The sequence below is a fragment of the Vulpes vulpes genome, chromosome 2, assembly GCF_048418805.1.
Source record: "Vulpes vulpes isolate BD-2025 chromosome 2, VulVul3, whole genome shotgun sequence".
Classification (NCBI taxonomy): Eukaryota; Metazoa; Chordata; class Mammalia; order Carnivora; family Canidae; genus Vulpes; species Vulpes vulpes.
Window position 1 is genome coordinate 156,077,280 of NC_132781.1, and position 23,844 is coordinate 156,101,123.

Here is a 23,844-nt window from a genome sequence, read left to right on the forward strand (position 1 = left end):
CCACCGCCCATGGCTCTGACAGTGGCTCCAGGAGGCCGTGGTCAAAGAAAAGGTGCCCTGAACAGATTGCCTCCTGGGGATCTGGGATTTGATTGGCAAAGGGTCTGCCGGGGAGTGGGGCTGAGTGGGGCCACTGGTAGCAGCATAGCATCGTGTTTATGAGGGCAGCTACTGGGGTCAGAGACCGCTGGCTGACTGTACGACCTGGGAAGGCCACCATGCATGTCTCTGAGTTTCCTCGTCTGTGGAGTGGGGATTATAATTGTACCTGTCTCACAGAGCTGTGTGAGGGTTAAGCAAGACAATGTGTATAAAAAAGCTAAGCGTGTTTCCTGGCACGTTGTTGGCACTCAAGAAATAGCAGCTATGATTAGGATTTGGGGCTGGACATGATCAACCAGTAATTTCTCTTCTCTGGAGTCCTAAGAGGCTGGCTGGTGGGGAGTATACCTGCCAGGCCTATGCTGGGCCAGCCTCAGGGGCTCAACGCTGTGCCCTCTGCTCACCAGAAACCCTGTCCACGGGAGGGAGGGCAGCCAGACTGACCACTAGTTCTGATCAATCCAGAGGCACCTCCCTGACCTCCCACAACCCATAGGCAATGGCCTCATTAGAGAAGGGGAAGAGGTCCCTGGAATCGGGCAGGGGCTGTGTGGCCATGGACGCTGCATCCCAAGTATCAGTGGGAAGGCACCTGGCTCTGGGGTTTGTAGCAAGACCCTATGGTTGCCCAGTGGCAAGCCTCTGGCTTGGAACAGAAAGGTGGTGTGTTTGGGGTCATTTCCTCAGCTAATCCCTTGTCTTGTACCTTCTACCCCAAAGAAGTCCCTTCCCAAATGGGGCCACGAGGGCCCCACTTGGCTTCTGAGCTGGACTGTCTTGCCCAACAGCTAGGAGGCAGCACGGCCTGCGTGAGGGCTTTGCTGGGCTGGAGCACCTGCCCCACTGGCCACCGGGAGGGCCAGGTGTGGGCATTTGTCATTTACCCAGGACAGAAATTCAGTATCACACTCAAAAGGAGGGGTCCTGGGCCCGGGCTACAGTCCACCTCTGACTCAAAGGATGGAGATTGGCTAGTATTTGATTTTAGCTGTTTTTCTCACCATCTTTCACTCTTCGTGCTTTGTTGCCTCTAGGGTCCTCCAGTTTAGGGACCAAGATGAACAATGGGACTTGAAGGTTTAAGAACTATCAGTCTAGAATCATATGGTGATGGAATCTTAAACACACGAAATCCTTCTGTTAGAATCTTGGAATTATAGGGCTAAAGCCTTAAAATCTTGGAATCTATCATCCACGAAATGTTAGATGGACCCTTGCAGCCTCAGTAGGGCCCCCAGAATGCATGTGGTCCCGGCCCTGACCTTCCTCCCTCTCCCGTTCCCCTCCTCCAGCAGGGGATGTTGGGCCCCGAGTAGAGACAGGGTCCTTTACTCGCTTTTCTCCCTCTGGAGAAAGCCATGTCTTAGTCTGGGTAGCAGAGGTTGAGGCAGGTGGCGTATAGGATGCTCCAGGCCCAGCTCGAAGACCCACCCTGACTTCTGCTGGCCCACCTGGCCAGGTGTTGAGTGAACAGGCCTGGATCGTAGCCTTGGAATCTGTGGGGTCTCCATAGGGCCCCTCGGAAGTATTATTTTCCTATTTCTTCTCGCTATATCAGCTTTTCCGAGGCAGCCTTCATGCTATGAAGCTAAACTCAGACTCCGGGTCTAGGGGGTCTTTCTAATTTTCCTGCAAGCTTAGCTCAGTCTGAACACATTCCTGAGGGTCAGCGCAGCCCCACTTCATGGGTCCTAATCCATGTCTGAGCTCGGGCATCTTATCGGACCATGCCTTGCTGTTTTGCTAATCCCTGTCTACGCCAGACCCTCCCTCCCTGCAGGACACAGGGTGTCGTGGGAGATGTAAAGAGATGTCTGGAGGAATCTCCTGGAGGAAGTGGTTAAAAGTAGATGCCCCTGGGCCTGGCCTCGGGGATTCTGATTTAGGGGGGTCACGACGCAGCCCAGGAATCTGCAAGGTGAGCGGCCCAAGAGATTCTAATCCAGGTGGGTCTTGGCAGACACGCTGAGAAACCCCATGAGACGGGAAGGAGGGAGCATTAAAGGAGGATGGGTTGGTAGGAACGCTCTGGGAATCACTTCTGGGAATCTGTTTCCTCACTAGTAGAGAGGGGATGAGAACACCAGTAAAAGTCCCAGACGTGGGGCCTGGCGTAGGGACCAGCAATTACTGCAGTGTCTCTGGCATCAAGCTCCTGAGGCGAGCCTCCCACGGCAGCGTCCCTGCGCCTTCCTGTGTCACAGAGCAAAGGCCAAGTCACTGTCTTTGGTTTCCCTGAAGGGGAAACTGGCCAGTTTCAAGGCCACTCCTCATGCTGAGTGTTACGGCAGGAGCCATTTCATGGGAGGCTGGGGCAAGGCCAGCAAGTGGTACAGGCATGCTCAGTGTGGCTCCTGACTTCCCTCCGGGTGTCCCCAACATAACACACTATGGAAAACAGCAGGACCCCAGACCGACCCTCCCGACACGGCCGGGTAATCTCAGTAGGGCCAGGCCTCCCAGAGTAGGAAGAGGCTTCTTGAGCAGGGCCCGTGCCACCCACCCAACCCCTAGCCCCTGCTCACCCCTGCACTCCGCTCTGTTCCCCCAGGGCTCTGCCCTGATCCCCAACCTGCCTTCTCATGCCACCCCCGCCACCCACATCCACTCAACTCTGGTCATGAGTGGTGGCTGTCTCGGTGCCTGGCACCTCTCAGTGAGGCCTGGCGGAAGTGGAGGTGAGCGTCAATTGAATGCAGCTGAATTAGGGATCAGGTAGCAGAAATCTAACCCTGCTGTTTCAAGCAGCTGAAATGACTCTTTGGATTATCTGCCTCAGTGAGTGAGGGTGGAAAATGAAGTGGCAGGGCTTGGAAACTCCTGGGAGGAGCGAGGGCTTTTCCAGGGGGCTCTTCCTCCAGGAGGAGAAAGGGAGCCGTGAGGCATCTTGCCCCCCATCTGATGGCTGAACTGACTCTTCCACCCAGAATCCCATGCTCCTTCTGCTGCTCTTCTGCTCAAGAACCGGCTGTGGCTGGACTGGGCATCACGTTCACGCTACCTTCCCCTCCTCTTAAATCAGCCCCCACCTCCCACCACTCCTTTGGCTCATCCAGACACGACTCTTGATGGTTGGACCATTCTGGCCTCTGTATCTTTGGTTACACTGTACCTCCCACCTGGAATGGCCTTTTCAGCTTCTGTCATTTTCAAGACGGCCTCCTCCATGAAGCCCTTCCCTGACAACCCCAGCCCATTTGAGCTTTCCCTTCTCTTATCAGCCAGCATCAAACACTGCGTGCTTTATGTCATCTGAGTGTGGTGGGGTGGGCATTGGGAACAGATGAACACAGCCCTGCTCGGCCCTTTCCTGGCTGTGTAATTCTGAGCAAGCTTCTTCCCTTCTCTGAGCCTCAGTTTCCCTGGTACCCATGGGAGGAAATAGTCCCTCCTCGCAGGACTGTGATGTATAAAGTGTTTTGCATGCCTGGCTCACCCAGTCCAAACTTCTCATTTTACAGATGGGAGATTGAGGCGCAGGGAGGCCAAATGGCTTGCCCAGAGCCATGTGTTAACTTTAGTGCCAGGAGCTAGCCTGCCACTCTGGGGTCAGGATGCATCTTCCCTAAGCATCAAGGGGCCTCCTATACTTGAATGCATTTACGTTATTTCCTGTGGCCAGAATCTTCTAGGCTTTAGTCCGGTCTGGGATCCACAGGAGCCCAGGAGAGAGCCAGGAGCGCCTGAGGGCCTAGCCCTGGGGTGGGTGGTGGCCTGGATCCTGGGCCCCTCCTGTGCTTCAGCCAGGCGGTGGGGAGGGCTGGCCGGACATGAGCAGGGGCTCCGGGGCATCTGGGACCAGCCCCTGATCTGAGACGGTGCAATGCTAGCAACTGCACACAAGGGGGTGCTGGCAGAGAGCTCCCTGAGAGGTGGTGGCATGAGGACCAACCAGAAAGGACGGGGCAAAGGCCAGCTGATGCCACCTGAGCCGGAGGAAGCACGCTGCTTAGTGAACAGCACTGCCCGAGTCACTAAGTGTCCCCGACTGCCCTTGCCACCCTAGCCCCTACTCCGAGGCCTTTCGGTCAAGCACTGAGACCATCGTCTATTCTGATTGATGGGCCCCCATCTTCCAGTTGACAGAGATTTTGAGGATCATCCCCCAGGAAGAGGCCCGCTGATCAACAATAACCCATTCTGGGGGCTTCTGGGGCAGTAGGGATACCAGCCTGGCCCTCCACAAATCTGCTTGTCACCCCCTCTGAGAGCAGCTGGTCCCCATTTCCATGGTGCCCTGGCCCGTGTTTACAAGGCAGCTTTCTTTCATCAGGACCAACTGTGGGCGCAGCAGCCGGAAACTCCTCTGACACTGCTGGGCAGGTGGGGGCTGGCACTTGGGGAGGTTGAGCCAGGAAAGGATTAGTAACCAGGCAGCGGGAGGCTCAGAGCTGTGTGCCCAGGCGAGTGGGCAGCGGCAGGGGAAGGCGCTTGGCAGCATGGCCTGCCACTCCCCGCCGAGAAGCGAGCAAGAGGTGGTGGTGGGGGGAGCTGCCCCAGCAGCAGGGAGAGGTGGGCATCCGCCCGCCCGAACCCCAGACAGTCACAGTGATATCCGATACCCTGAAGTGGGGGACACAGAGGGTCTGGGTTAGCACCCTCACTCTGAGAAGCAGGCACCTGGGGGCCCAGGACCCACTGAGGACTCGGCCCTCAAGGGGGGGTGGGCAAACGCGCTGGCTAGCAGACACCAGCCTAGCAGCTTAGGACAGGAAACCATCTGACAGGAAGCACCGAGTGCCAGCCCCCTGTGGGGCCCCGGAGTAGTGGGGGGCGGGCCAGGGAGATGGAGTTAATCTTTAGAGCATCAGGGCGGCTCCTTCCAGAAGGTGACCTTGTGTGCTAGGACAGCTGCCACCCGTGCGGGGCGGCTTTGGGGCACAAAGGGCGGCTGGCTGGGCCAAGGCTGGTCAGTTCGTAGGCAACCAGCCAGTGCCTTCCCTGTGGCTCACTCTGCTGTTCCCCCCAGGGGCCCGTGCTCCCCTCTTAATCCCTTCCTTCCCTTTGCATCTTGGGTTCTGGAAAACAGGTGAGTGACAGACGACAGGCTGGTTCAGGCTGCCCCCCTGGGGCCACCTGCAGCCGGGCTCCTTCCCACTGGTCAGTCTCCCATGGACAAAGGGGAAGGTCCTGGGATGGGCCGTCTCTGCCTCTCCCTCCCCAGCTAGACCGGATAGCCACGGCACATCCGCCTCCCTGCCTCCTTCCGCACAGAGATTTCGGATTACGTGTGAGTAGGAGCGCATTTATGGGGAGATTAGCGTTGACCGGGATAAGGCCATCTTACCTGTGGCTTGGACTGGGGGTCCCGTGGGTACTCCAGAACCCTTACACTACCACTGTCACAGCTCACATAACACCCTGACCCCCTTCCTTTGGCCCAGGAGAGCTGAGTGCACCCCTGTGGCCTCCCTGCTCCTGATGCCTCCCGGAGTGGCTCGCCCTGATTTGCAGGGGCTGGAACACTGAATTCGGAGCCACTTTCAACTCGCTTCTTTGGCTGCCTGTGCTTTCGACAAGCCAGAGCCAGAAAGGCCATATGGACCTTTGGGGTCCTCCATGTGTTTTCTCATCCCTGGGCCTTCTGAACCCTGAGGAAGGAAGGGTCCCTTAGAAGAGCATCACGGAACACTTAACATGTCCCAGGGTGCCAGGGTCTCTCTTGGAACTTACAGAGGACAGGGGTCATTTTATAACTAAAGTGTTTATTTCCATTCAATTCACTAACCGATTGTTCTGCTCAGGTGCCTGCATTTGCTCACAGGAGGGAGTTTGTGGCCAGACCCCCTGGCTGATGGTCTTCCCCTCTGGCTAAGACCTTCAGACCTGGGCGAAGGTGGGGGGGGGTGGTGTGGTGTGGGAGAGAACACACTTTCTCCTGAGTGGAGGAAAGAGCGCCTGCACATGTCTCTGAGGGTGACACTCCGGAGGGCTGGGATATCACAGTGAATGATCCGGGGCCCAGCTTAGGCTCCCAGAGGCGAAACTGGGTTCTGGCCATCTGAGGGCACTCAGGAACCTCGAAGGGGCCTATTTGCCTGGGAAGCACTGGACAGATTGGGGCAAGGGGGTGGAGAAGTGGACGAAGGTGTGTGGTCCTGCAGCCTTAGGGCGCACTTCCTTCTCAATCTGGTGCTTTCAAAAGCAGTCCTGGGTGGGGGCTCCTCCACCCGGCCCCTCATCCTCCCAAACCTCACTCAGTCTCTGAAAGGCCCAGATGGCCCCGTGGCAGTTGGCTTTGGTGAGGCCTGGCGGCAGGGAGGCGGGGGGGATCTCTCTGCAGGGGGAGGAGGGAGGAGCATCAATGAAGACCATATAAAAAAATCCAGAAATGTGCATATAAAATCTCGCCCTTGGTGTATTGCCTAAGTCAGTAAGCAGAAAGCACCTTCTTGGAGAAGGATCAAGTCCTCAAAAGGTAGGAAATGTCAAAGTGTCACTTCATTGTCATAAAAAAAAAACCCGACAAACAAACCCCCCAAACCAAATCCACCCCTTGACCAAAATACCCCCGAGTCCACGAATTGCTGTAAACAAACCCAAATGCAGGAGCAATCCTCAGTGGCAGTCGTAGCTGATGGCGGACACCGCAGCAACAGGCCTCCGGGCAGGGGCTGCCGGGCACCGCGCGCGAGATAGGGACGCGGAGCTGCAGTCTTGGGGGGCGGTCATCCTCAGGAAGGCTGACCCTTCCAGTGTCCCCATGGTCTCCCTGACTGAGGAGGACAAAAGCCTCCTTTCAGCCCCATGAGCCGACAGGAGAAAGAAGTCTTTTTTTCATCGGAGTTTCTAAAAGATTCTCCAAAGACAGATAAATTCTTCTGTGTGCCCAGTGGCAGCGGGAATGGATTATTCCCCCGCGTGGTTCCTGTGGCGGCTGCCCATCCACCCGCCTGCCCCGTCTGCCTGGCGTGTGGCTGTTGCCCGAGGCCTGGAAGAGCAGCCCAGGGACGGGAGAGAAGGGTGGCCCCTGTCTCTCCCTTCACATTGGTTTTCCTGAAAGTGTTTCTTGGCTCTGGCCAGGTCGCCTTCCCAGAGGGAGTTGGAGAGAAACTGCTTTTGGTCTCCGATTGGGACAAATCGCGTGGATCTCCCAAGCCCTTTTGTTTTGTTTTGTCTTGTTTCCCTAAGAACAATGATCGCTTTCCTTATGAGAATCCTCTTTAAAAAATATTCCTTGTATTTCCCGCCCCCTCCCAGGATCTGTTTTCTTTTGTCCCCGTTCCCTTTTTTTCCATCATTTGAGTTGCACATATTCTTGGTGACGTCTCATGGCTGGAGCGCTGCTCGGTTCTTCCTGCTGCCCGTGGCCTCCTGGCAGGTGGCTGACCCTGCGGTGGACGTGGACGGAGAACCAGGGGGCCGGCATGTGGGGCGGTGGGGCGGGGGGGTCTGGAGGAAGAGGTGAGCCGAGGCAGGTGAACGTCAAACCTCCACAGATTGGATCTGGTTCATCTGTGCCCGCATCACCTGGATACTGTTCAGGATTTTTTTCTGGTGGCCAGCCAAGGTGACCCCAACCCGGAGAATGTCCCTTTGGGAGAGAAGCATGTGTGTTAGGGAAATGTGGGGGTGGGGACTCTGGGCCAGGTGGAGAGCTGTCTGGACTTCTCCAGGGGGTTCCTGCTGAAGAGAGCAAGTGGAGGGGGGGTGAGGGGGTGGATTCCCGGTGTCAGAGTGACGAGTGGGGGAGTCAGGACACTCGGGTACACAGGTCTCCTTGGTTATAGGGAAGGGGAAGAGAACTTGCATTTATGAAGTACCCGGTCACTTTACATCCCTTTGGTCTTCCTTACAACCTCCAGTTTACAGAAGAAAACTGGGTCTCGGGGAGGTTCTGATTTGCTCACAGTCACAGGCAGACCTGGGTGTTGATCTGAATGCGACTCCGAAGTTGGCCATCTGGCCCCTTGGTCCCACACATCCCTGCTGGGACACTATCTATTCCTCACCCTCTAGAGCCCCCTGCTTGGTGGGATGGGGGGTGGTGGGGAGCAGTATTGATAATGGTGGGTGGAGGCAGCCAGGCACTTACTCCATCATCATCTGTGATACGACATCGAAGGAGGTGAAGCCTGCGTTGGCGAAGCTCTCCTTGTACTGCCCCATCTTAATAGCCTCCAGCCACTCATCCACCGTGTTAAAGCTGGTGTAGTCGGGGATCGTGCGGTCCAGCAGCGGCAGGTTGATTCTGGGGGCGGAGGTGGACAACAGAGATAGTTAGGGCAGGTGCTGGGACGGGGGCGAGGGTAACCATGGGTGGGGGCACATCTGCAGGCTTTGTACCTGCCTGTGTGTATCCATCTGCAGGGACAAAGGTGAGTGTAAATGCATGCATTTCTGTGTGAGAGTGGGGGTGAGTTTGCACCTATGTACATGAGCCCACATATGTGTGTGAGTATGTGAGAGCGAGTGTGTGTGCGGAACTCAACGCTGAGGCCACCTGGAAAGTCCAGGGATGCCTCTGAAGGGACTGCTGGGGGGCGGGACCACAGTAGTGAGGAGAGAGATCCTTCTCCAAGCCTCTGACTTTCAGGAGGAGGGAGTTTGGCCAGACTAAGTGTGTTCCTGTTCGCTGTTTCCTCCAACCTTCTCCAGCCTGGGTGTGCTGTAGGAAGCTGTGAGTTGCACCTCCAAAGTCTAGACAAGGCTGGCGGTGCTCATGGGAGCTGGCCAGGAGGGAAATGGACCTCATGGGGCTCAAAGCTCAGAGTCAGGAGTGGCTGACACAGGGTCATGGTGGGGAATGACAGGAGAGGCAAGTGCAAACTGTCGGCCACAAAAACTTGGCAGGTGAAGGACTTGGATCCAAAGAGTCTTGGGACAAAGCCAGCCCTAGGCCCGGAGGACACCTGGCTGGATGTCCCCCAGAAACTCTGCGTGATAGGGTTCCGGAGATAAAGAGTGTGCACGGCCAGGAGAGATGGGGGTCTGGGACAGCCACTCAGGTGAGGCAGTGGTGGTCTCAGCTCTGACGGGAGCATGCCCGGGGACCACTGGGAAAAGGCAAGCCTCAGGGTCACTGGAGCTAACACTTGTCCAGCGGAGCCAGTCTCTGTGATTTGGGGGATGATGACCAAGCATGGGCCTGTGTGTGTGGTCCGTATTTCTGGACGTGGGTGTTGTGGGTGCCAAGGGAGTGTAGGCTCGAGGGCCGGAGAATGGGTGTGTATCCATGTGTGTGGGAGCATAAGCATGAGCTTTTGTGCCTAATGGTGTGTAGGATTGTATTTGTGTACGCGTGTGTGCATGCAGGTGCGCGGCTGTACTGAGGAGGACGCAAATATAAGTTAGAGAGGGTCCAGGCTGGAGTGTGAAGGTAGCTAAGAAGGAAACCTGGTGACCAGTATATCTGTTTGCCAACCAAGACGTCTGGCAATTTTTCTTAAATGCTCTCCTCTCTGGCCATGCTTTAAAAAGTCCTTTCTTTTCCACCACTACCATGTTCTTCTCTTCTCTGTCCTGGGCTCCTCGTACCCCAAGGCAGGGCAAATGCCCAGTGAACTCTAGCTCTGGCCTTCCCTGAGCACAAGCTGCACTGCACAGCATCTGCCTGAAGCAGGGGGAGCCCGGGGTGGGTGGGGGTGTGCAGGGTGGATCTGGAGAGAGGAAGGGCTGGCTGGGGACGGGGTGGTGGGGGAGACGTACTGGGAGGAGGGGGCAGGGCCAGACCAGAGCCGTACCCAGAGGAGAGGGGTGCCATGGCTTTGAGGCTGTTGGGGTTTCGGATCATCTTGTCCAGCGTGTTGACAATCTGGCCGAACTTGGGCCGGTGGTTGCGGTCCTTCTGCCAGCAGTCTAGCATGAGCTGGTGCAGGGCGCTTGGGCAATCCATGGGTGGCGGCAGCCGATAGTCCTGCTCTATGGCGTTAATTACCTGGGAACAACACGCGGCAGAGTGGCGTTGGGTGGGTACAACCTCATATGTGCCCCACTCTGCCGCCCTCTGTAGCGCAGGACCCTCCAGTGGGCCACATTTTCCTTCTCCTTTCTGAGGCTCCTCCTTGGCTTTGGTGGCCCTGAGGACTGCTCTCTCTGGTCCTTCACCCCAGGGTGACAATCATTGCCATTTATCACTCCAGGTGAGAGATGTCTCCCAGGCCAGGCCCCACGGCATGGCTCACACTGACCCCCTGGCCCCTCTGATCCGTCCTGCCACTCGGCCCACATTCACCTTCCTCAGCTGGACTTTGGTCCCCCCCCCCCCCACTTAAGAAACTCCTTCAAGTCCTCCCTCTTCTGTGGTGTTGCAAATCAAAATGCATAGGGTTGGCTTTCAAACACTTCGTTATTGAACCTTATCGACCTTTCTGATCATCTTTCCTCTCTACTGCTCCCCAGCAGGATCCCTCAGCATCCCGCCTTCGGGCCTTTGCACAGGCTATTCTTCGCATTTGAAGTCCTCATGTCTCCAAGTCCTACTGCTGTGGGTCCCACCTGTTCTATGAAGACTTCCTGACTGATCTTGCCTCAACACCTACAGGACTTGACACCTGTCCTCTCCGATTTAACATCTGATTGTAAAGTTCCTGAAATAATTGTGTCATCTCCTCCCCTCCCTGCCCATTACAAGGAAAACATTTCAGGGCAGATACGGTCTCATTCGGGGTTGGCCACAAGGTGAACGCATCTTGAAGATTTGCTGAATTGTGGATGTGTAGGCCTTTCCTACTCTTGACCCCTGGAGAGTCCAGGATCCTATGCAGACATTTGAATTGGGCTAGGCCTGGCCACCTTGGATACTTACATCCTGGTTGGTCATGTCCCAGTAGGGTCGTTCCCCGTAGGACATCACCTCCCACATGACGATACCATAGCTCCACACATCACTGGCTGAGGTGAACTTCCGGTACTGGATGGCTTCTGGGGCCGTCCAGCGGATGGGGATCTTCCCACCCTGGGGAACAGAATGAGGAGGGTTAATGGGAGGGAGGCTGACCTGTCTGGCCTCTGCTCTCAACACTGCGCTTCACCCTATGCCCTGTGCTGTACTAATCACATGAAGTGCCACATTCTTTCTCGAACGCACCATGTTGCTTCAGGCCTCGGGAATTTGCACAGGCTGTTCCCCTCGCACAAAATGCCTTTTCTCACTCTGCCATCTGGAAACCTCTTCTCATCCTTTGAGTATCTCGGAAAACCTTTCCCTAAGTCCCAAAGAGTTGCTTACTCTTTTTAATCTTACAACTGCGTCCCATATCTCCCCATCCAGGAGGTGCCTCCCATACAGAGCAGTCCTCAAATCAGTCGCCTGTGTGCTTGGCTCTTCTTGTATTATCTCTGAGCTCTTCGGGCAGGAGCTGTGTGTTATTCCTTTCTGTTTAAAACTCTTCAGCAGGAGAGAGTCCTGATTAGGCATCAAGGGTCTCCACAATCAGCTCTGCCTGCCTCTCCCACGTTATTGTCACCACCTTCCCTCTGATAGACTGTGTTCCAGTCACATCTTGCCTCAGGAACATGGCATCTGACAACCTTCCACGGGCCTTTCAGCTGTCGGCTCAGATGTCACCCCCTCTTTGCAAGCCTTCCTCGGCCTCCCAAGACTGATGTCCTGACTTATAGCTCTGTTCCTCCCTGTTTCTCTGCACATCTGTGTCCCCCGCCAGCCTGTGAGCTCCAAGGAGGCAGAAACTGTGGTTTCTGTCTCTATGTCCTTAGGGCCCAGCACCATGCTTGGCATGAGCAGTTTTCGGTGAAAACATATTTTAGGGATAGATGGACATCTACATCTTCTTGCCTGGCACCATGACCCCACCGTTCTCTGCCTTTATCTTACCAGGGCGCTGGTGTAGGTGGGGTCTGAGGTATCATCCTCCAGAAAGCGTGAAAGCCCAAAGTCAGACACCTTGCAGACCAGGTTGCTGTTGACGAGGATGTTGCGAGCAGCTAGGTCACGGTGGACGTAGTTCATGTCTGCCAGGTACTTCATGCCGGCTGCGATGCCCCGTAGCATGCCCACTAGCTGGATGACTGTGAACTGCCCGTCATTTTGCTTTGGGAGAAGTGGAGAAAACATAGTCAACAGAAGGGCATGAATCAGAGCTCTGAATCATCCACACAAAGGGAAACCAGAGCAGGACGCTGCCACCCTGGCCTGATGCTCCCTGTGGGAAGGATTCAGATGCTGGGGGTGGGGTGGGGGTGCTCAGAGAGGCCTGCGAGAGGCCAATTTCAGGGTGGAGGAAAGAACATGGGCTTCAGAGTAGACCTAGCTGGTCTGACTCTGGCTCTGCCCTTTGCCCGCCGAGCAACCTTGGACAAGTGACATCTCTGTGTTAAATGGGGATAAGCTATACCCACCTCCCAGGGCTGTCTGGGTTAAATAAGAAGGTGCATGGAAGGTGCCTGGCACTTACTAGATGCTCAATAAATATTTGTTACATGGAAACTAGTCTAGCAGCATGCTTCTGTGTTCTTTTGTCCAGCTGGTGGACTGTGATCTCCTGGTGGGGGGAGTCTAGAAACTTTCCTCTCTTGACTTTGTGCTCCAGATTCCTTTCCCCAGCCCATATAGCTTTGGAGAAATCTAAAATCTGGTGAAAACCTGGACCAGGGTTCCAGAAACCAGGTTCCAGTTCTGGCTCTCACCTTGACCCTCCAGGCAAACTCTACCTGTCTTTGGGCCTCAGTGTTCTCTTGTGCATAATGAGAAGGCTGGCTAAGAGCACAGGTGGTAATAGATTTCAGGTTGCACGCCAACTCTGATGGACTGCGTGTGGTTTCCTAGATTGAAAAGGATTCTGAGATTGCTTCCTGGTTTAGTGGGGCAGACTTCTGGGATTGATTAGCAATGCCTGCCACGGGTAAGGGAAGAGCAAGAGGCAGCATGCAAGCCATTCCTGACTTAGATCTTTCCCCAAGACCCCATCAGGCTTTGGCACCATGAAGTTATGTCCACCACTCCTTTTCCACCCCATCTATGGGCCCCTGGCCCTCTTGGGTTCCCCTACCCGGAGGAAGGAGTCCAGAGAGCCGTTCTCCATGAACTCAGTGATGATCATCACAGGTGTGCTCTTTGTGACAACACCCTCCAGGTGGATGACGTTGGGATGGTCGAATTGGCCCATGATGGAGGCCTCGCTCAGGAAGTCCCGGCGCTGCTTCTCAGTATAGCCTGACTTGAGTGTCTTGATGGCTACAAAGATCTCTCTCTTGCCCGGCAGTTTTAGGTGGCCACTGCAAACCTCGCCAAACTCCCCTGGGACAAACACACACACACACCAAGAGAGGCAGAATGTCACTTGCCGGGTGGAAGTGCCACCTCCCACTGCTTGTAACCTCTACTCTTGGGTCCTGAAGGTAACTTTTTCTCCCCAGTGGTCAATACATTCTCTTAGACAAAGAACCCCTTTGTAGAAGGGGAGAGCCCAAAAAAGTCCCAGCCACCACTAGGAGGAAGAGTAAACTCTTCAGACCTGTCCCACTGCATGTCCAGCTGGTATTTGGCTGACGGGGTAAGGCTGTAGGGGAGCCAGGGAGAGGGAGAGAGGGATCTGGATGAGTTGCAGGGAGGACAGAGCACTAGACTGTGTCCAGAGAACGGGGTTCTAGACCTAGCCCAATCTCTGACATGATATGCAAGCTCCTTGCCAGCCCCGTGCCTCAGTTTCTTCATAGGTCGGTGAGGTGGTTTTACTGGATGACTTTTGAAGACTTTAATACCTTGGGTGTTCTGAACATTCAGGCCTTGGAGGAGTCTCTGAAGTGCCTGCCCCCATCCCACCCTCTGCCCCAAGGGTACTCCCCACTCATGGCTGAGGACATGGAACCTGGGAGAGCATCAGCCACCTACCTGCTCCAATCACCTGCTCAATTTTGACACAGGAGATGTCAATTTCCTTGGCAAACTCCCGCACTGCCTCATTGGGGTCCTCATAGGTGAAAGGGTCGATGTAGATCTTCATGCCCGGGGTCACTGGGGAATAAGACCAGGCTTGGTCACATGCACAGACTCAAGATGTGGACAAATGGAAAGGCTAGAGCTAGTCCCTTGTGGAGGGAAATACACTCCCATGTGAACCCATAGAACTGGACAATCCTTTGCAGGTCACTTGACCTCTCTGGGCTTTGGTGAGCACTGGGCTGAGTAGAAAGGTGAGGAGACCACAAAGCTCAGCAGAGAGAACAAATAGGTCATAGCCCTTGTTACAACTCTGTTTAGTAATGTCTTCCTAAGGGAGCTAAGGGACTATCAGGATTGATAAGCAATGTCTGTTATGGGTATGGGCACAAAAGGATAGATTGTGTAGGGGAATCAGGGGGTGCAAAGTAAAGGGAGGGAGTAAAGGGAGAGGGAGTCAAGAAGGAAGAGAGATTTGGGATAAAAATACAGAAAGAGTAGGCAATAGCTCATGTTCTTGGGTGTCTGCTAAGGAGATCTCCCTGTCTTTGAAGGCCTAATTTAAGCATCCTCTCCCTTTAGGAAACTTCTTGGCTATCTCAGCTCTCTCAGGCAGGCCCCAGGGACTGGAGGGGCTGCCCACTCACCAGGGCCTGAGGACCCATGGCTTCTGGGTCCACTTCCCAGGTCTCCCATTAGCTAAGTCTTAAACCTTTCTAGATCTCAAATTCCCTGGTGATCAACGTGAGGCTGGACATGGAGCATATTAATTGGATTCTTGATTTGATTGTACATTTTTTATTTGATGTAGAAATTAAGGATGTAACTTGGATGCCAAAAACCTAATTCTGACCCTAGCACTGAGCCAGCAAAATACTTGGAAGGAAAGGATGATCCATCCCACATTCTCCCTCCCAGATAACTGGTCTTCTGCTGCCCAGGCCTCCTCCTGGCTTCCCCAGCTCCCTGCCCACATTGTCCTATTGCTCTAGGAGCCGTGACTTTGGAGGCAGTAGCTCTAGGAGTAGGGAGCTGGAGTCCCTGGGCCATAGGAAGGCTTGACTGGGGAGTGGGGCCATCAGCCCTACTTGCCTGTGTGGCCTTGGACATGTTAGTTGACCACTCTCAGTTTCTGTTTCAGACATTCCGAGAACCTAAAGTCGGAACCTCTAACACACGAGTTGGTAAACTGGCCCACTGACCATTTTGTAAATAAAGTTTTATTAGAGCACAGCTGCCTGTATTCCTTTGCCTGTGGCTGCTTTCATGTTTCAGCAGCTGAGTTGGGTAGTTACAATAGAGATCATATGGCTATTGAAGCCTAAAATATTTACTCTCTGGTCCTTTTCAGAAAAGCAGCCAACTGCTGCTCTCATATATTAGGATTATTTTGGTCTAGCCCTTTATTTGATTAATTTATTATTAAAAAAGATTTTATTTTTAATTAATCTCTACTCCCAACGTGGCGCTCGAACAAAGCTCTGCACACAGCATGCACCCCATGTCTGTAGAGCCAAGCAGAATCCAGGTGACAGAGATAAAAGAAGAATGACTGCAGCTACCCCTGACTGTGTCCTTTGTGCACCACACTGGGCAGGCTGCACCCAACAACTTGTGGAGGAAGGGATCATTATTTTCATTTCATGCATGAGGGAGCTGCAGCTCAGAGAGGCTGAGCAATCTGTCCAAGGCCACACAGCTGGCAAATGGCACAGCCAGGACTTGAAGCCAGGCCTGTCGGACTTGAGCCAAGGACCAATACTCTTAATCATGCTCATGGCCTCCTGCATGCAGTGCAACCAGATCTGGTCCATGCCTCCTCCTCCTGGACTGTTAAGCCATGACTCCTTCCCAAGTCAGCACTCCTCAGAGCAAGGACATTAGCTCCTGGGAGATGCTCCTGTGGTTCTTGGTGACTGGCTTATAGCCTCCCTCCAACAGAATTGGAGGAAACCCTTTCAGTTAGGCCAGCTGCAGAGGGGTGACGGGAACAGGTCAGCTCAGGGAGCTAAGGAGAAGCAGAGCAGGAGCTCAATGCTGAGTTGGGCACTGCCAACCGATCAGATGCCACCTGCAAGCCTTGGCCGGGAGGGCTCTCTGCTGCTTGCAGGACTAAGGCGAGTGCCTTCACCTGGCATTCCACGCCTTCCCTGTTGGGCCCCAATGACAGCTCCCTGCCCCTCTACGTGCCAGCAAAAAGAATTATTCACCCAGACACACCTTAAAATTTCTTGCCTTTGTGCTTTTGTTCATGTGGTTCCCTCCACCTAGAATACCCTTCTCTTCCTCTTTGTGTCCAGATCAAATGCCACCTCCTCTCTGAAGCCTGCCTGGATCCTTCCAGTGGAGATCCATGCTTTCCCTTTAGGCTCCTGAAGCCCTGTCTCTGTCTGCACCCACTCCTATGGCCCTGACATCTGTATGGCTCTCCTGTCTTGTATTGAGTCTCCCAGATACACATGCCCACAGCCTCCTGCCACCCCTTTCTGGAACACTCTGCTGCCTGTAAGGGCTTGCTTCACACTCTCTCTCAGGGGGACAGAGGCTGTGTCTGTCTAGTTCACGCTAAATCCCAGAACCTGGCAAATCGAGGATGCTCACAAGATGCTTGTTGAAAGAATAATAGCATTACCTATTGAAATGTCCTTTTTTTTTCTCTTTCTGCCTGTTTGGGGTCATGAATACTTTTGAGAATCTGACAGAAGCTATGAATCTGCTCCTTAAAAAATTATTCACGTGTGTGTCACACTCCCAGATTCAGTATATAATTTTGGAATGTTCTCTGGCCCTTGAAGCTCTCAGGGTCTGTGAACCCCAAGTTAGGAGCCCTTGCTCTAGAATGTTTTCTCTATAAGTATGTGGAGGTGGTATTCAGTAGGTGCTTAATGTCCATGCTTCTGTGACCTCACTATTAATAACACAATCTACTTACAGTTCATTGTCAATCTACCAGCTGCCAGGCCCTGGTCTAGGTACTTTATAGGTATCAGTGCGATTAGCCCCCCTGACAACGCTACCTGGTAAATGCTATCATTAGGCTGAGTCTTATGAAATTGTTAGTATTTGACTGTTTCTGACCTACAAAAATGGCAATATCATTTCGCCCAACCTAATATTACCCTCATTGTTTGGATGAGGACACTGTGGCATAAGAAAGCTTAGATGACCTGCTCCAGGGGACGTGGGCAGAGCTGATAAGTGGCAGACATGGGGTCTGAATCCAGGTCGTGTGGCCGTGAGTCTACACTTTTAACTGCCAAACTTTCAACTGGGTGTGTCCCCATCCTATTTCCTGGGATGGAAGGGGAGCTCCTTGTAGCTGAGACTCGCTCAAGGTCCAGCTCCCAGGATGGATATTTGCTGTCTGGAGGCTGGATAAGGATCTCTATAGTCAGAGTCTTCAGAAAATACTGGCTGTTGATTGGATTGGCTTACCATTGTCAGGGCTACTACCTATTGTCCTGAACCCAAATGGGAAATTCAGGATGAAGGAGGGAAGAGGAATCAGATATTCAGACACCTGGTCTGAGTTCTGGATCTGCCAGTAATAACAGTCACAAATAAGCTGCTTTATGAGTTTGAATTGAGGATCAACCACGGTATTGATACAGCTGTGTGTCCTTGGGCAAGTTACTTAAGGTCTCTGTGCTTCACTTTTTTCATATATATATAATATATATATATATAATATATATATATATAATCTCCATTATGTGTGTGTGTGTGTGTGTGTGTGTGTGTATACACATAATGGAGATAATTAACAGCAGCCACCTCATAAGGGGACTGCAAGGATTAAGTAGGAATCTTTTTAAAGGGCTTAATATAATAGTTGGCGAATCAAAAACTCTGAATAATTGTTACCTGTTATAGAGAAGAGTTGGCTATTATTAAATATTATCAGGAAGCACTTTCATGTCCATTAATTCATTTAATCCTCACAATTCTGTGAAAGAAGCATCATTCTGGCTACTTCTCATGTAAAGATGCCAAGGTTCAGAGGGGTTCAACAACTCCCCCCAGGTCACATAGCTGGCCAGTGGTGGAGCAGGGATGAGAAACCAGGTTGGTCCCTCTGGGTCACATCCAAGTACCACAGACCTTGGTCCTCACTCAGCACCTGCTGAGTGATGGGACAGGTGTGCCGGTGAGGGTGACTTCAAGCCAGTCACACACATCTCTGGGCCTCGGTTTCCTCCTCTGTCCTGGCCACACAGGGTACCACAGGGCTGGCAGTGGGACCAGAGGGCTGGTGGGTGGGGGACCAGAGGGCTGGCAGTGCTTTGAAAACAAAAAACAAAAAAAAACACCAAAGCCCTTTTTAGATGCAGAGAGTAGGAGCTTGACCTTGAGAACGTGTAGATCTATGAACAAATCCTGGGCTCTATTTTAAAAATAAATCCCTGCTGGGACGCCTGGGTGGCTCATCAGCTGAGCATCTGCCTTTGGCTCAGGTTGTGATCCCCGAGTCCCAGGATCGAGTCCCACGTCGAGCTCCATGCATGGAGCCTGCTTCTCCCTCTGCCTGTGTCTCTGCCTCTCTCTCTCTGTCTCTCATAATTAATAAATAAAATCTTAAAAAATAATAAATCCCTGCTGTCACTTATTTCCCTGTTCTCGATGGACAAGGTAAATAGTGATGCTCCCACATGGCTCCAGGTGACAGAGTCCGTGAGCCCACCTTATCCCAGCTTAGTTGGGTGTGGACAGCACGGTGTGGCGAGGAGTGTGGACCTCAGCTCCGGCCCTGAGCTGCTGTGTGACCTCTCTGGGCCTCGGTTCCCTCATCCTCAAAGTTGACAATTATAAGGATTGAATGAACTAATGCTTGTAAAGCATGAAAACAATTCTGGGCATACAGAACACACTCAATCCACCTGGCTCAATCTACAACCACGATTTCGCTACTTGGGGAAGGGGGGGGGCACGTAATTTGTGACTTTTACTTTTGACGTACTGGTGATTTTTAATTAACAGGTGATTTTTAATTTCCGTGTAAAGTGTTTCACCTCTTTCTCAGGAGCCTTCCATCGCTTTTATGCTTAGAATATCAGTTCAATAGTTGCCTAAATTGTCTTCTGGAAATTTTAATGGTTTCATTATTTTTTTTTTACATTTATGTCTTCCCTGGATTGTTCTGACAGCCACCTCACAGGTCTCCCTGCTGTCCTGCCTGGCACTCTCCAGCCCCTTCACTCCATTTTCCACACAGTGGCCAGAGAAGTTCTGTAAAAACTGGAACTCAGAGCCTTTCAGTCTTTGGTTCAGATCCTTCTAGAGGTTCTCTGTCTCACTCGGAAAGAAAAACCGAGGCCCCTGGCTGACAGGGATCTGCATGCTGTGGCCCTTACCTGCCCCTCCTGCCTCCTGAATCTGCTCTCTAGTCACACTAGCCTCTGGCTGTTCCTGAAAAACCTCAGGGCCTTTGCACTGGCTGTCCCTTCTGTGCAGGAGGCTGTTCCCTCAGGTCTGTCCATGCAACTCCCTCCCCCAGCTCATTTGTGTCTTTGCTCAACTGAAACCCTCTCAGTGAGGCCAACCCCAGCTGCCCTACCTGAACAGACAGCCCTGACCTTGTAATTCTCAACCTATCACCCCATTCTACTTTGCCTTTTGCTGCAGTGCTTTCATCTTCTAGCACGCCAGATGCTTTTCTCATTTACTACCTGTATTTCTTTTGTCCCTCCCAGTAGAATAGAAGTTCTGCAAGGGTGAGGATATGTAGTTTGTTTACCTGTGTATCCCCAGCTACCTAAAACAGTGCCTGGCATACACAGCAGGTCACAAAGACCGTGTGACAAGTGAAGGGCTAGGCCGATGACCTCTCTTACCCAGTGGCATCCGAGAAGTGCTAGGATATCCCACGGAGGACAGCTTGAGAAGCCACATCGGACCCATGTGGAATTTGTTTGCTGAGTGAGTGGATGTGAGGGTGAAGGTTGCCCTGACACCCCCTACCCACCCCCCCACCCCACCTGCCCCATGTCGGTCTGCGAGGGTAAAATCGAGAGGAATCTATGCTCTGCTTTGGTCTCTGATGGGCCCCTTGAGAGAGGACATCCGCTCTGGGTGTGTGACACAAGTGTCTCAGCCGTGGTCTGAGATAGGATGGGACAGTGGGGGAAACAGAGGCACTGGGTGGGGGGAAGTGGCTACCAGAGAAGTCACCAGGGAGGAGTGACAGGGCCTGCCGCCTCCTGGGCTAGAGCCTGGAGTCCTCACCATCTCATTCAACTCATGGATTTATTGTGTGAGTACGTATCTAGTGTCCGCTAAGTGCTGGGCAGCGTGCTGGTGTTCAGGGGAAAGGGTGAGAGTCAGACACACTTTCAGGCCTTCAGGTGCTCCCACTATAATGTTGGGGAGACAAGGAAACGGCCACCACCATGCAGCCTGGTAAGGGGGTGCTGTGCAAGCATAGACGGGGCCCTAAAGCCAGGTTGGGGTGGGGTGCTCAGAGCGGTCTGTATACGCTGTGCCTGATGGAGAGGGAGAGTCACACAGGTAAAGAGAGGGCCAGGGATGCTCCAGGCAGAGGGGACGGCAGGTGCAGAGGCCAAGAGGGGAGAGTGAGCTTGGCCTACTCAGGGAACAGCCTGACATTCACTCTGGCTTCAGCAAGGTGAGAGGTAGTAAGAGGGAGGATGGAGAGGTCGTCGGGGAACTGACAAGAGAGGGGTCCATGGATGCCGGCCCTGCTGGGGGGTACATACTGTGGCCACTGGTGTAGTGCTGCAGCTTGTCCGTGTACTCCGAGTCAGCACGCTCAAACCCCCGTCTTCTGGAACAAGAGCAAAGGGCTGGAGCCACCTGGAAGCCCCCGGGGAGCTGGGAGCCACAGTAGGTGATAGGGAGAGGGAGGGCAGGCCCTCAAAACCACACCCCTGCCAGAGGGCTCCCTGTCTGCCCCTGGCCTAGCAGCCTGACCTTTCCTAGCCACCCGCCCCCCAATCCTTCCCCACCTCTCCCACCTCGAATCCAGGCTCCCCATTGCCCCATCCTCTCTCTGGTCAAGCCCCTTTCAAAGTCATCTCCCATGGCCCCAGAAAGCCCAGGGGCTTCTGTCCATCTGACTTTATGGCTCAGTCTGTTCTAAAGTGGGGATCTAAGGAAGAAGAGAGTCTTCCAGCACAAGTCAGGGAACAGGTCCCACCTCCTGTCTCCTGTGCCAGCCACTTGGGATGCCCCTTCCCCCACTTTCTCCTATCCACATTCTCTGTTTCTCCTGCCACCAAAGCCAGGGAGGCTTATCTGAGCTCATCAACCTCCCCTCGGACCCTCCACTTGTAGCCCTAGTCATGCAGGGGCCTCAACTAGTGCAGAGAGTGGGGCGATCTGGACTTCCTTTCCATCATCCCCTTAGTCCCTGCATCCTGCCGACTGTTCTGAGACATTCCTTCATGCGGAAGTATTAGTGTCTCTAAGGGCCACCTCCATGAAGAGCGGACTTGTCAAGGCAGCCCTAATCCAAAGGGATGGACTGTAGCTGATGGTGACCATTTAGGCGGGTGGGAGAGTATCCAGGCTTGCTTGCCTGGGCCTCTCCCTGGTCTGGGGTATGATGGGAATATCTTTTGGGGCTCACAGACTGTTCAGGAATGGTTGAAGAGATGGAGAGCCAGGCCTGGACGGGGCTGGGGATACCCACCCACCTGTTACACACGATGGCAATGACGACCACAGCAATGAGGAAGACCAGGCCAGCCGCCGAGGAGCCGATGATGAGTGGCAGCTTCTCCTGGATGCTTGTCTGGTACTCAGCTGGGGCAGAAAGCACGTGGAGTGTTGTCAGTCTGGCTCTGGGAGTCCTAATGCACCCCTCCCCGCAACCGCCGGGTCTCGGGATTCCCCAGACTCTGCTCCTGCTCCTGAGAGAGCACCTGTCACATGCCCAGCTGGAGAACTAGCTGGTACTCACTCATGGGTAACCTTGGACAAGTCCATGGACTGCTCCAACCCTTAGTTTCTCATCTATAAAATGGGCATAATACCTTAATGTTGACATGAAAATCAACAATAATAAGAAGCTGACATACAGAGAGGCAGTTTTTACCACGGACTCTGAGGCCAGCTCCCCGAGTTTGAGTCCTGACAGTGCCACTTCCTGTCCGTGATCTCTGGCAAAATGCCTTATGTCTCTGTGGCTTAGTTTCCTTATCCGTAAAGTGGGGACAATAGTCTCCATCTCATAGGGTTGATGTGTAAAGCACTTAGAAGGACATGTGGCAGGAGAGTAATCACTCAGGAAATATGACCTATTATTGTTATTGAGTGTTTTATTTTTTGGTCACTGAGCTAAGTTTGTTATGGATCTTGTTTGATTCTCAGAATAATCCTATGATTCAGTGCCCATGACGCCCCCTCTCCCCATTTACAGATGAGGGCAGGGAGGCTTAGCAATGCCATGACTTGCTTGAGGTCACACAGTTAGAAAGTGGCTAACGCCAGCATTTCAACCCAGGTCCGTGTATGGGCTTAAATGAAATAATGCATAAAATGCACTCATCATTGGTCTGGCTTTTGGAAACCACTCAGCACATTTTCAATGCCATCAACAGCATCATTGTTTTTAATTTTATTATTATTACTTCTCGTTTGCTTCCATGACCAGACAAGAGCTTGTTGAAGTCAGGGACCGGGTAAGTGCCGGGTCCTTAGCACCAGTATGCATTTGCCGAGGTAATGAAGAAGGATCTTGGGACAGTCCCTCAGGCCCCAGGTTAATGAAACCCATTCAACATGCAAGAGGGCCGAGAAGGGTGAAAATGCTGGCCACAAGGAGGTGGGGTTTTACAGAGGAGGTGCTGTTAGCACCCTGGAAGGATGGGGGAGCCATTAGGGAGGATTTTTGTGATAAGACAAGAATTCATGGGTCTAGGAGCCTCTGGGATGTTCAGCAAGGCAAAGGCCAAGGCCATGACCAGAGATTAAAGCAGGTCTAGAGGGGACACCAGAGTCTGGTCATAATTAAAGCTGCCCTGGAGCTTGGCAGGTTGGTGAAAGGGCTGCCAGACTCACAGCAATAACTATGACCTTTAACTACTCTTGGTGAGCGCTAACTATGTGTGAGACCTAGTGCCAACCCTGGGCCAGGTTATACGCGTTTAGCCCCCATCTTTACACAAGTTGGATAAAGATGATGATGATAATGAGATAGTTATCATCCCCATTTATAGATGAGAAAACTGAGACTCAGAGCTGCTCAGGGCCACACAGTCAGGGCTGAATCAGCGCTGTAATTTCCATCAGAGCCCATACTCTTAACTCTGCTGGTCTTCAAAGATTATTAGAGCAGGAAGGGCACTTAGAGACCATGTGGTCCCAGACTGGGAGACACACAGCATGTGGGCTGCAGCCTCCCACTCTCGCCCAGGGCAGACATCACTAATCCACGCCAGCGCTTCCTCCTGTTGAACTGCAGCATTCTTCTCAATCCAACTGCAAGTCAGCGCAGTAGTGAGCAGACAAAATAGGTGTGCGCCCAAAGACTGAATATGATGCTTTCATTTTGTAGATGAGAAAAATTTGGACCATGGAAGGGAAGTGATTTGCTCAGGGTCTCTCTGCAAGTTAGGGCCGAGCTCCTGACAGTCCTGTGACATGATGGTGACAGAGGAGTCCACGTGCTTTCCAGCCACAGAATCAGTGCCTCTCTGTACGGCCTGTTTCTGCCCACTAGGGAGGGTTGACATCTACAAGAGGGGGAGCCTTTTCTTTTCTTTCTTTCTTTTTTTTTTTTAATTGGAGTTCAATTTGCCAACGTATAGCATAACACCCAGTGCTCATCCCATCAAGTGCCCCCCTCAGTGCCCGTCACCCAATCACCCCGATCCCCCGGGCGCCTTTTCTAATTTGTACCAAGGCACTTTGGAGGAATGGTGGCCCTTAAGTTTATTCTGTTT

The 23,844-nt window shown here is 53.0% G+C and overlaps 1 protein-coding gene across 4 annotated transcripts in view; it reads right to left on the reverse strand.

Moving 5' to 3' along the window:
- Nucleotides 1-6,442: 6,442 nt before the first annotated feature.
- EPHB2 (EPH receptor B2) overlaps nucleotides 6,443-23,844 on the reverse strand; it is a 184,864-nt gene continuing 167,462 nt past the window's right edge. For 2 of the 4 annotated variants that reach the window (XM_072750825.1, XM_072750822.1), the window contains exons 8-16: nucleotides 21,595-21,703; nucleotides 20,656-20,723; nucleotides 13,895-14,017; nucleotides 13,053-13,300; nucleotides 11,879-12,094; nucleotides 10,850-10,999; nucleotides 9,786-9,979; nucleotides 8,138-8,293; nucleotides 6,443-7,636 (exon numbers count right to left, since the gene is read on the reverse strand). In XM_072750825.1, the coding sequence (XP_072606926.1) occupies nucleotides 7,528-7,636; nucleotides 8,138-8,293; nucleotides 9,786-9,979; nucleotides 10,850-10,999; nucleotides 11,879-12,094; nucleotides 13,053-13,300; nucleotides 13,895-14,017; nucleotides 20,656-20,723; nucleotides 21,595-21,703 (1,373 nt within the window). In that variant the 3' untranslated portion in view covers nucleotides 6,443-7,527. The remainder of the gene's footprint in view (nucleotides 7,637-8,137; nucleotides 8,294-9,785; nucleotides 9,980-10,849; nucleotides 11,000-11,878; nucleotides 12,095-13,052; nucleotides 13,301-13,894; nucleotides 14,018-20,655; nucleotides 20,724-21,594; nucleotides 21,704-23,844) is intronic. The other 2 variants (XM_072750826.1, XM_072750824.1) reach the window with 1 other exon arrangement.